Here is a 13,697-nt window from a genome sequence, read left to right as displayed (position 1 = left end):
CTATAAGCTTCTCACGCAAGCTTGCCAAAAAATACACGCTTCCTAAAAACTACTTAAAACTATACGCGTTACACGGCCGCGTGTCTCGCATAAACCGGCACACAGTCTTCTTTTCGGCCGCAACGATGATAGGTTTTTGGCGCCGCAGGTAGAACAAGAGCTCTTTATGAAAATATCTAGAAATAGATCTGTTGGAATTTTTATTATTTCCCGAAGGCATCAGTCGGCGCTTGAAATCTTGCTCGACAAAACAAATACGCTGCGGTATAAAGATTCAACGTTTTGGTAATTAGATAAGACTTCGTGCCTCAGGCGTTAATTAAATTTAATTAAAAATCGAAGCTGTACTAATACGACGAGAATTAAGGTCATTGAGGCTGAGAACTGTGGAGGATTTGAGGATAAGCATTCTTGTGCTGATGCAAAAACATTGATTCACAATGGAAACGTTATCACGACAATCGCTGTAAAGGTTGAATATAAAGTTTGTTTTTAGTCCGTTCAAACGCAACTGAATATTTGGATTATTTATTATTTAACAGAAAATGATTATGTACTTCGAAAGCGGAAGTTCACACGGCAAATAAACTCATCTCACAAATCTTACATCGCCATTCGGTGTAAGAATATACCAGGATACCTCATTTTCACGTATGCAAGTTTGATCCTGACCAGGTGATAGCGTAGTTCTTATCAGATTCGTCTCTGTCAGGGTGACCAAAACTCCTCCATTCGCTCATCGGGAATTTGCATTACCACGATTCATTTTCGGCTGATAATAAATCGCCATTGGGCTCTAAGACAAATATCATACGAATTCACTCGACAAATGATGATGCAAATATGGCCTCATATTACGTATTAACTGCATATTTAACTCTGAAAAGCTCAACGTCTGAGATGATAAAATAACAGACGAACAGTGAAACGAGGAAAGGAAACGATATTTTTCAAAAAACTGACACAGTTTTCGCAAAAATTCTACCATTTGAGATGTTTTTACAACAATTCGCTGACGTTAGATAATCATAGCGTGCAAAGTTCCTCGTCGCGTGAAAATTACGACGTATCAAGATATAATGTAGGTCGCATTACTCTATGAAAGTGTAACGAACACTAATTCAAGATCTCGATTTTAGAGAGACGCCCGTTTCTGGCAGTGAGCTTAATCTCTACCCCAAATCTGTATCGGAACTCGTTTTGTTTCGGTTCCAATGATATTCGCGAGAATCATTTGGTGTTATCTGTCTCATTAAAAAACGTTTAATCTCGGCAATACCGCGATTTATCTCTTACAGCGGCGAAATACTTTACAGATTTCATCTGCAATAACGGAATATTAGTCGTGTGTTCAAGGTTCGAATTGATAAGCTCGATTCGAACACGGCATCGGGCATTACATTACCGGGTGAAAAAAAAAAGATTCGCTGATCTGTGGAAACGATAATATTGATCATCGATTATATGGGTGAGTAAAACGTCCACCATGAGACAAAAACCTCCCAAGTATCGAATAATCGTTTTGCTGCTTCGATTGAAAAATTTTGCATACTTACCAGAGCTTGCAGACCATGAAGAGTATTCTCTCTTCCGCTTGTGACATAATGACATGAACACGAAAAAAATGTTGGCATCGGAAAGATAAATAAATGTGTAAAGTTGTAGCGCATTTGGCACGAGAATCGCGCGTCTTAGTGTTAAGCGTTGCACAGTCTCGTGGAAATCAGCAAAGGTCGCGAACTTGCGGGGTCCCAATAATGATGCTGGGAATGATGCCAACGTCGTCGTCTATCGAGCAAATAGACGTCTTCGCCCACGCGACACTGGATCCAGATAACTTCATAAATTCGTTGAACTCCATGTTCGGTACTGTCCTTGAACCCGAGACGATTTATGGTTGAAAACCGAAATATGCACCAAATAATTTGCTTTTTTAGTTGGTCAAATCCCGGCAGGATCCTAATATTTTTATCGCTTCAATAGGTTGAAGCTTTTTCTGTAAGGTCACAGATTCTGAAACAGATTCTTTTACATAAACACGTAGATACGTGACTGTAGTATCTCCGATCTAAACGACGCCCAGGGTTTTCGTACAGCGTAAATAAGCTGCGAAATTATCTCACGAAAATCTCGGCGTCTACCTAACACCTTACTTTTTATCACGTATATAGCGGTTGATGGAAAATTGATAACGTTTTTCGTAGACCGAATAGCTTGATAAATATTATACACGAAATTCCAGTGTTGATTTCCAAGACCTTACTGACACGTTTGCGCCTCGAGTATGAGTTTATTTTTTTTTTCCAACTTTTCGCGCAGTCTTACGTACCTGGTCGAAAATATACGTGCATATTTTTTAGAGTATTTCTTATTATCAATCGGGCTTCATTTATAGGTCATCGTATTACGTGCAGATTGTTATTTACTGCTGATCAGCTCGTATCGTTTGGTATGATCGTGTCATTTTTTATGGTCCTACACTAGTGGAAATAATGTCGAGATAAGAAGAGGCAAATAGGTGAGACAAAAAGAGAGTTGGAATTCTGGGGTGAAGCCTGATTAGAACTACAAGATATTAGATATTCGGATATCTCGCTTACCTACGATGATAACCCCAGAGGCGTTTGATTGTGAGAAAAACAATGGAAAGAAAAAATGTGTTTAATCTGGAGTTGGAATTTCAAGGAAAGACTAGACAAGATAACCTGTCTAAACTTAAGTTTTATAGGCCAACCAACAAACATCTGCGGTGCGATATTCCGAGAGTCAGTCGTACGTTCCATTTTAAAACGCTCTCGACGTTGTTAATTATTAAATTTAAAAATCCCACACCAATTTGTGTACAAGTGACAACGGTCGTTTGTCCCGACTTATTATTCGCACGTGAATCTAGCCGTCTAAACATGTTATTCAACCGGTTTTTAATTATGTTTGTCGACACTGCTCAAAAATCTGAAATGTCTCGAGAGAAATACAGGAAAATCAACGTGAGCTCTGTACCGTTAGTCTCATTAATCGATCACGTTGCTGACATGTTACACGTAATCAAAACACTGATACTTAATAACATAATCTCTCATTGGTACTTGGCAGTATTGTGCCAAATATTTTTTTTACTCATGTGTAGTATTGAAAAGAAAAAAAAATAGACAAATCATATGACTCGCAGTCTCAATTGTTTGAACAAATAATCAAGCGGAGGAAAGGATTTGTCCCAATATTTGTCCGTTCTTTAGATCCATGACCCGACATGACCCCTTAGCGCCGAATCTTCCGTCTGACGATGGTCTCTTCTCCGCCTACTTACGCATTTTTTCGTCTTCTGAGTGAGCATGACCTCGGCTAAATGAGAACATCAATTGTCCGTGTTATACGAGTGGTAGGAATCACGTTGCAACACAATGCGTCAAGTGTCGGAATTTATTGTTAGATACGTAATTCACGAGGACAGAGTTTGTTGGTAAAATGAAGAAGAAGAAAAAAATAATTGTCGTCAGTCTGCGCTTCAAGTTCGCGTTTCATCCGTCTAAGATAGGCTCGCATACGCTATACGTCGTCACTGTAATACGCTTTTCATCTGACAGCCTGGAAATCAAAGAACTTTGGCCAGAGCAAGCATGGCGGTTGTACGATTGCGGCGGAAACAGGCTGTTCAAATTTCCAAATAAAACCAGAACGAAATAATATTATTTCGAAAGCTTAACGCGTTCAAAAATATTTGTCTTCAAGTGGTAAATAAGCATCGTACAATTGATAACAGCTGCAGGAGGAACAAAGTGAAACGAGCATGAGAAAAACATGCGGGCGTGAATATATTACATGTAAACTTTGCTCATTCTCGAAGCGACTTAATGTGTTATCAATAAAACGTTTAGATATCAATTGGTCGATGGATTACTCAATAATTTTTTTTCCTTTTTTTCTTACGATTTATAAGATTAAACCTGTGATTTCATGAATTATTGAAAAAACAATCTATGGTTAATTCAAAATCAATTACGTACAAGTCATGAAAGTGGCGGACAATTTATTAACGAAGTTTGATTACGCACTACTTTTTTCAATCAATTATCGACAAGTTGTACTTGTAAAGAAAATATTCGTAATACGGTTAAATTGAATTCGCGGATCAGTCCAGTTGTTCCCCTGTTTCTCCGATGGTTAATAAACGTGACAAGTGTGATCGTCATGGGATTTACCTGCACTACGCGCCTTTTACAATTAGTACAAGGATGATCATTATCCGCGAAGATATAACAATGATCGGTAAATAAACAGATACCTAATCTAGGTGAATGGGACGATAAAATTGAAATTATTTGAAAAGTATACCGATGCGAGACTCCGTAACTCACAGGAACAAATTCTTCGCAGCTACATCCACTTTCGGTTTCCAATTTCCTGTTTCGTCGACATGCATTAACACCTACGTATATGGATATGACTTGGCTGACTGTACTTCAACGTTAATTGTCAAAGCGTTTCCTGCTGCGTCAAGTGCACTCGCGGATAGGATAATGCAAACGAGGGCTGAGAGGCTAACAATACTCATGGCTGTGCGAGTAGACAACGTCGTTGATAGAGAGAAAGCTCAAACTTGCGAAAGTATAATGCGAAGGAAACAGCGTGGCGAAATTCTTTACGCGAAAGATACCTTTGAATTCGTCGTTATTTTATGTATATATATGATTATATTTACGGTTAAATTAAAATTGCGAGTGTTCTATTTTTTGTTTTTCTTTGAAACGTGTATACATTGCAGTCGTAAGTTTGAGATAAAATTACAATTAGCCCTGAGACTATAAATTTTTAACGTCTACCGCAAAAGATTAAACATGACCTACACCTTGATACCCAAGAAATAAGTGACTGAAAGGGGCCAATGACATCTTGATATCTTCAAGCGGCTACATTTACTCCAGAAGTTTGAGCTCGAATAAAATTTATTACAAGATACCGCAATATTCCGAAAATCACAGACATGGTATCACTTTATTAAAAAAAAATTAAACATATAATATAAAGTACACGTGACGAAAATTACGGTAGTTTTTACTCATTCTTCAATATCAAACAAATAAATCATAGGACTTTAATGACACATGTTGAAGGTATTCACGACTGGTGCGTCGCGCGTCGTCATAACGTGTAAATAATAACCCAACACTTACGATCGGAAGTACAAGCAATGAAAGATATCGTCAGATATTTTATTATGGTACACGCACATAATCGAAGAACGTTCCCCGCTTATAATGTGGTATGCACAGCTGGTAATTATTTGAATTCGAAGACGGTTAGACCTCGTTTGGCGAAAAAAATATCTCTCGTTCTTTTGTCCCTCTCATACAAGGCATAGGGTGCTAATTATTACAAACGATTACCTTAATTATATGCATTTCAAATTCTGGAAAATAACAAGTTTGCTGCACCGTTATTCACATGTGTCGATTGTATTTTTCTCACACATTTCTTTGCGAATTACATTTCTACCGCAACTGTAATTTCGTTCAGTCGGAGAATATCAACGAACGAAAATTTTTATCCAACGAAACAACATGTACACATTTTGATTACTTACAATTAGCATACAATGACGCGGTGAGAATCCGAGCCAAAAACGTATACCCATACTTTATTACCCACCTTACACTCTGAGTCAATGTATATAAAAATTCAAATAATTATGACGCCACGACCATGTAATAGACTCAATCTTCATCGGCGAAAGAGTAAACATGTAATTAAAGCTTATACACTTTTTCGCGAATGGCGGTACCGTTAATGAATCAACGATCTGCTGGCTGATTAAAAATCGAACTGTTGATAAATTCAGGGCGTTGCAGGTTTTTTTATTTGCTCCAACAGTACGTACCTACTAACAAACTTTTTATTTCGTTAATGCCGATGAGTGTCTCAAGATTATACGGAAATCTTCGTCGTCGAGTCTATTGCGATCACCAGGCACGCGAATTCCAAGCTTATCGTTACGTCACCTGGATCACGAGTATTCGTTCCTCCCACTTGCTTGAAGTTTAAAAATCTCCATCCGGCGAACAATTCTGGCCAGAATATATCAATGTACAATATTCATCCGGCATAAATGATTCGGAAAGATACGAGACAAGTCGTTTTCTTACCGAATACCGGTCTGACCAGTGATTCTTCGGATATTTGACGGCGATGCAGCTGCGCTTCTTATCTTGTTCGCCTTGGGAAACTTAATCCGTGGAAAATTTTCCATCTTACTTGTAACGGAAGATTAAGCCTGAAAGCGACGTCTGTGAATTTATAGCATCGTATTAGCTGCTCGGATATCAATTAATAGAACGTATACTTTTGGGAAACTTGAACCGGTAGTAAAAACTTACTTTCTCATTTCCTGAGTAAAAATTACGTGATTGGAAAGAATTTCTCGGAAGCATATTATCGCGGTTATCGGCGTAACTTTTGCTGCGAAATTTTTCATACACGTGTGTCAAGAATTGCTTGGATGATTTCATACCGATGTGCGTCACAATTTTCATTTACACCCTGGTTCATAGCTTGTCACACGAAATCTCATCGCAAAGACGCACAACTTGGAACATTGGGCTGTTTTTTCACAGAATACAGCAGGCCGAAAGAGCAAACAAAACAAAGGTCGGTTTACCGACATAATATAATAATGCTTGCCGAGTCGTTATCGCATGAAACAACTAGCGGTGACTGGCCGAAATAACATCGTATGCTGCTTTAAATCCGGCTAACGCGATATAAGTGCCTGTAATAAAATCACTCGAACTTCACGACTTTCTTACACTTTTTGTGTGCGACGAGGGTGATCAAAACGATTCGAATGCACAGTGACAAACACCTGCGATTCAGCGTTCAAGCAGGAAGTGATTATCGCCGAATTGAGAAAGATCGAAAGATTCGAAAGACAAGCGAGCGCATTAGCCAGCTTTGAGTATCTCGTGCGGATTATTGCTGATGCAATAAACGGATCACGTGCCGCATATAAGATCTGGTATTAACTGGTATGGGCGATTTTGATTTTGAACACGTTCAGACGATCGCGCGACATACGGTATTTTTCGCATACTCAAACATATTTGGCAAACGCGTACAGTATTACGATATATCGCGTGTCTCTTGAGTCATCCCATATCCGGACCTATTATTATAAGCATATACTACGTTATTCTTATGCTACGAAATAAGCAAAAATGGCGGATCCCATCGTTTTTCGGCATTTAATGATTTCACTGGCGTACAAAAAGGGCGTATATGCAACAGAGATTAAGAGAAGCGGTTTTATGCCGCAAATTTAAGAAACAGTCAAGTCTGCACTCTGTTACGTAAATTGAACTTAATTAGCAGACGACCATGGGACCAACTTATGACTGCAGAACTCCTCGTAATCTGATGGACCAGTCGTAGCCCTCACCTTTTCTCTCCTCTCATGGTTACACTTTATCCTGTCAGTCTATAGCCACCGGTCACGAATCGCCGATAGTCTCGTCACGAAACTTTCAACTCGGGTTACTGTATATGCTATTTTCAACGGTAATAATCATAATTCTCTGTTTAGAGACGCGATGGCATGAGAATGAATAATTCAAACTTCCAGTGATTGTTAGTGAATCGCAAAAATATACGATACCTAGTTATATGTTGTGAATTTTACACGACGAAGAGACACCAATGCACACCAACGACACCAGTGTCAAACGTAACAGGAATATGTATTACCTTACACTGCACTCTAGATACACATTTTATTGTGTCACGTGCTCGTGCTAATCAGAATTGTAGTCTGCTCCACTATACGTAATTTAATCACTGTATAACACAACGATTTGCTGGCTTATCGTGTAAATATTTATAATTGGCACGGTGATATACAGTTTACCTTGTTGATGCATATTTTTGTCTCCTTATCTTTTTTCATCAAGTAATATAAAGTGATACGAATGTAGCAAAAATTTAACGCTCAGCGGTTCGTGTTGATTTATATGATTTACGTTATCCGAGGCTATCGTAAATCACACGGAAACTGATCTAACAAATTTTCTATCGCAAATATCAACGTGATTCCGATTATTCGAAGACTTCTATACTTTTCAAGAAAGAAAAAAACATCTATTCATATTCAAATGTGAAAATGCGAACGCCCAATTGGTTTACTGATATACATAATGGAATTTGAATGACGGTCATTTATTCGCAAAAAAGAATAATTTGTACGCTATTTGTCTCACCATATGTCACATACCATTTGGGCATTGTCACAAATTGCACGAGCGCATGAATTGACCATTTAACCAAAACGTTGAAGAAAAAAGAATGTGGAGAATGTTGTCTACCCAGGACGAGTACCGTCCAATAAAGAATCCGATCCTCGGAATAAGACATTCCGTCCACAATTTTGAGCACGATTATTACTGCCCGCGATGAAGATCTGAATGAATAATGCAATAATTAGCTAGTATCTGGCCTCTTGAGTTGCGTACACGAATACAGTCAGCGCAATAAGCGAATGAGAAGCTCCGTTACAAACTTTTGGAAACGAGGGTACTCTTATCATTCTTAGCTTTGACATATTATTGCTTGGAATGTTTTCGAACGAGCCAGTAGTAATCGAAAGGCGCTTCAACACAGCAGTTTACAATACATCCGTCCGTTCATTTGCGCTAATATTAATACGAGCTGTTTTATTGCGAAATTGAACCACGACGAGTGAAACTCCGGAGGATCTAAAACAGCTGACTTAACGGCGGTGAAAAATCGTTGACGCCGTCTTTGTTCGTGGATGGTGATGTATAATCCAAGAGCGTCGAGAAGCGTTTAAAAAAAAAGAGATAAATAAATAATCCTTTATCATTTAAGATCGTCGCGAGGAAGCAGACTACTCGTCGATAATTATCTTATCGCTTGTATCTCGGACGTTAAGTCTTTATAAGGGAAGTACGTTCTCAGGCTGGGCGGCAGTGCGGTGACGATCTTTCTTCGGGCCGATTCGATTCGATCCTCTCGCGAATTTACAGCCGCGCTGAGCAGGATCGATCGTTTTTAAATTCCATCGGCTTCTGAAGTGCGGGGTGTACATGCTGCTGCGTTCAGTGCGGGGGTGTAAGTGCATAAAACGTCAAATGCATCTCGACGATCTGAATCCACCCTACGGACAGTGCGTCAAATAATGTAGAAATACTCGCGTTTGATAGTTGTTTTTTTTTTTTTCCCTCCCTCTGATCTAATGCGAGAGGTGTTGTATCTTATGTCAGAAGGAATATATAACACGCCAATTTGGAATTATCTTTCCTCGTACGCGGTTTATTTCTACGCTGTTTCTTCCTGAAACGGCCTGTATTTGAGTCGCATTTACCTCGGGGTTCTTCACGATGCTACCTGCACAGCATGAGAAAGTCGGTGAGTTCAGGCCCTTCTTTTGGAAAAAAATAAATAATATAAAAGTCAATGAACGTAATTGTAACTGCTAATAGGTGTGCAATTTTTCTTTTTTCATTCGATGATATCGCGACATGTATATTATATGGCCTATTATAGATTGTCGATTAGAGAAATACACACTGGCGTACATGAATTATAATAGTCTGCTTATCGAAATCCCTGGATTACTTTCGATCGCCGCGATTACCGATCATCCAACGATAATTTATTGCCCTCTGTTGATATGGAGAAAGTCTCGGGTGAGAATTATGCGGATTATTAAGTACTCGTCATATTTGCACCAAAATTTTGCAATTGTGGAAACTATTTTAGTCAGACTGCAGGTTATCTTGTAGACTAGATATTATATCGACGACTCGGAAATACCAAGTACAGGCACTTGACAATGATCGTTTTATCAGCATTTTTTAATGCCCCTTATTATTGTCAGCACGTGCGTTTTTTTTTTTTTGTCCTTTACTTTAACCGACTATTCATATGACGAATACCCTGCAGGTGTCTCTTTGAATGCGATCGAACCAGTCCGGCATCATTTCGGATAGATTATTGACAAAACACTTGAATATACCGATCACAATATATATCAGCACTTAAATTACATTTTGTTTAGAAATCACGCGACTGAACATTTACTTATTGAGGTGAAAATATGCGAAGCTTTGTTATTTGCCGGTACATAATTACTCTGCGCATTAATCTACATAGTGATTAAACATTATTCAACGTTGACCAGTGATAAATGAACCTGACTTTAAACATATTGCAGGCAATACATTACAACGACACAGCATTATCAATAAATTCACAACACGAGCTATTATATTCAACGCTTGCTATAACTTATACCTACTCAAACAATGATAAGCACATGCTTCATTCTAGGTTTGTGCAGAATTTACTTAAACGTGACAGAGAATGGGAAGTGAATTTCTGTACAAGAATCACCTAGGGATGATTATCTTACTCGATTACTTCACCTTGTTTCAGAATTTCAACTTCACGTAATATACGTCCAATATCAGATTGATCTGGCCAATATATTCACCGTGCGAGTAGATGATTGACCGTCGTGAATATCGTTACAGCATATTACCGCGGTGATTGAAGTTCGGTGTATTCGAGCAATCTTATTAAATTAGGTACAGATAGACTTGACCAATGCTTCTGAGATCCTTTAATTAACTCTCTTCAATGCTCGATCGTAAGCATTTTAATCTAGATAGGTATGTCGTATTTGAACTGAAATGACAAATGTGCGCCCGAGAGCGATAAGATACGTTGCTTGGGAAAGTATTACGTACATCGATTAAATTATATTCCGATGACGGCAATGCGTATTAAAAAATATTGCATTGTTACGCACGTGTTGCTTTACATTGTTGTTTCTCATTCAGGCAGAACTGAAAAATACCAATGATTCGACAATCACGATGCGATCTCCGAGACATGATTAGAACGAATTTATCCGCTGATTCTCGAATGAATAACAAAATGTAAGATTGACAACGTCTGTGAATTAGTTTATTGAAACTCGACACGTATCTAACTATTTACGTCGTGTATTTTCTCACGCTCACCGTTCAGTCAAGACTAACTGAATTCATTTTAGATTATCGTACACGCGTCAGAGTTCAAAATGATTTGCAAAAAAAAAAAAAACTTGAAAAATAATCATGCGTGAAAGTACAGGTTGTTCGAATATACTGTTATACGCGGTATTCGAACCGATTCCTTCTCTCCGTAACTGGATTCTCGCAGGAATCGAAGGATCAGGTTATACATCGCGAAAAGCAATAATCTTGATCGATCACTGACCATTTGGAGCAAATTGTTGGTTAGCGAAAATTTTCGCAAGCCTCACGTTTTCGGTATCGCAAGGCGGCAGGAGGGAGACATAAAATTAAGCCGCGTTGTCAACTAGCGTCGCAAGGAGGATTCAAGTAGTAATTTATTTCCCTCGATAGGATATCTTATCGCTTATACTTTTATACAAGGTGTTAAAAATTACGTAGGTACCTAGCTATGTATAACAGGGATTTTGCAGGACAATAAATGTGAGATTATTTACGTACGATACGCGTATGATACGCACGTGCATTACGTACTTTCCCCGTTTGATTGAATAAGTGTAGCGCAATCTCCGGATAAACCCTGCAGAGCAGCATAATGCTATGAATTTAATACAGCAATTTGAAAATCATCGCGCCTATAATCATATTATTTTACACATGGCTATAATCAATTGTACTTGATACAAATGCAGAAAAATTGTTTTACCGTACCCATCAGAGATATTCGTTAGGTGATAGATTGAACATCATATTGGTGTAATTTATTATACGTATACCTCCCGGCTTTTTCTTTACCAAATAAATGAATATTTAATTTGATTTTTATAATTTCATTTCTAAGGCTTAACTCATTTCCGCAGACATTTAGCTTAGTTACGACATTCATTTTGTTAAAACTTCTAAACGGAAGATGTCTCCGTATTCGGCAGTCTAAAAAGTTTTGTACTTTCACAAGGAATTTATGGTAAAAATTTCACGAAAATCGAAGGTAGCCAACACCATGAAAATCGCGATTTGAGACTGTTTTTGCAAAAAAATATACCAAGTCGCCAAAAACTCGGCAAAAAATATATCCGTCCATTTCACGTCATCGCGAGGAGTTTTCGCATTAATGATTTTTTACACACGACTGACGGATGTTGGGATGTAAATTGGCACGAGAATAAGACAACTTTTTAATCAGTGGCAAAAATAATCTGGAAATAATTCAGGGGTTACATTTTCGACATCCGAAACCATACATCATATCATGCATCATATCATACACCATATCATACATAGCATTAAAGTTTGAAACGAAATTTTGGATGTCGGATGTCGGATATTCAGAAAGTGACGTCACCAAAAATTTTTTTTCTCGTGATGTCATCGATCTATATGGACGAAAATCAGCAAGACTCGATTTTTGTACCGCTAAAGATACCAACAATTTGCACACTTTATAGTACAGAGATGGATAGTATAAAGTTAATCGTAATCAAAAACCTCGCGTTTATTACCAAGCTTACCGTGCAGCCGTATATAATGTAATACTCACAGAGCAAAACAAATATCTGAATATTTATGAATTACGCGGAGGGAGTTTATTCAATACTAATGAACATCTCGGAAGTACATTGTCAATATAAAACTCAAACTCGTAAATATTCATTTCTGCGAACGTACCGTGGTATAAATTCAATACAAATATACAATCTGATTTTTTTTCTCCCCCCCCTTTTTTTTTTGTTTACTCAATCATTTTCAATAAATAATTGCACGTGTTGTGTATACGTTGGTATTATGATATATTAACCTGTTCGTTCCATTTGCAGCACCATCAACAGCTGCCGATGACGGTGGTGATGGAACTCAAGGACGGGATAACGATACCGGTGAGCATTTATTTATTTATTTACAATCTTATAATTGTAATCATCAATACAAGTCCGAATACAAAAAAAAGTAACAGTTCCACACCCTAAATCGCGAGGGGCAAAATACATGTCCCAAATAACGAAAATTATCGTAGATTGAAGGATTGAATTTACTTTTTCAACCATCTTCCCATCACCACCGCTTTACCGTTATTTATTAATATATTACGAATGAATTGAAAAGTGAAAAAAAACCTGATTGGCGTCTGTTCAATAACCTTTGATGCGAAAATCGCAAATAGTTTGCAAAATATTATACCGTAGGTATCCGTGCCTTCTGCGGATGAGAAGAACTGGCAAAATATCGCTGTTTTAATAGATCGTTATTTATTCTTGATAACAATTGCTTGTCCAGCAGCTTGATGGAATATAACGCCTAGTGGACGTTTACGATGATACTCATACGTGAATTCAACACGTTATACTTATCGCGCATGTATGCGTGGAGCGAAGGAAATGTTTTGTTCAAGTATAATAAGGACTGTCGTCGTTCTTATCGAAATAAGAAGCTCGCACGGCAAAATAGAGGCCAGTGTCGATACAACACGCGATTATTATGCAAAGCGAGATACTTGTCACAAGGCGTTCCAAAAATACTTTTTTTCCCCTCCTCGACGATGATGGTACACCAATTTCACCTCCGCGAAACGGACTTATCGTTATTGTTAGTATCGAAAATTCGCTTTGTCCAGGTTTAATATCATACGTGAATAAAGTGACTCTTCTGTATCAGAATAACATTAAGTTCACCGGCACC

The 13,697-nt window shown here is 38.1% G+C and overlaps 1 protein-coding gene across 8 annotated transcripts in view; it reads left to right on the top strand.

Moving 5' to 3' along the window:
* The window catches only part of LOC124300629 (uncharacterized), a 134,237-nt gene that overhangs the window by 68,404 nt on the left and 52,136 nt on the right, over positions 1-13,697 (top strand). For 6 of the 8 annotated variants that reach the window (XM_046754927.1, XM_046754926.1, XM_046754929.1 and 3 more), the window contains exon 2: positions 12,839-12,898. In XM_046754927.1, the coding sequence (XP_046610883.1) occupies positions 12,839-12,898 (60 nt within the window). Of the gene's footprint in view, positions 1-9,227; positions 9,412-12,838; positions 12,899-13,697 lie in introns of those variants that run through there. The other 2 variants (XM_046754931.1, XM_046754934.1) reach the window with 2 other exon arrangements.

This window comes from Neodiprion virginianus, chromosome 3 (assembly GCF_021901495.1).
Source record: "Neodiprion virginianus isolate iyNeoVirg1 chromosome 3, iyNeoVirg1.1, whole genome shotgun sequence".
In the NCBI taxonomy this organism is placed as follows: domain Eukaryota; kingdom Metazoa; phylum Arthropoda; class Insecta; order Hymenoptera; family Diprionidae; genus Neodiprion; species Neodiprion virginianus.
This window is presented reverse-complemented; position numbering and strand designations above follow the sequence as displayed.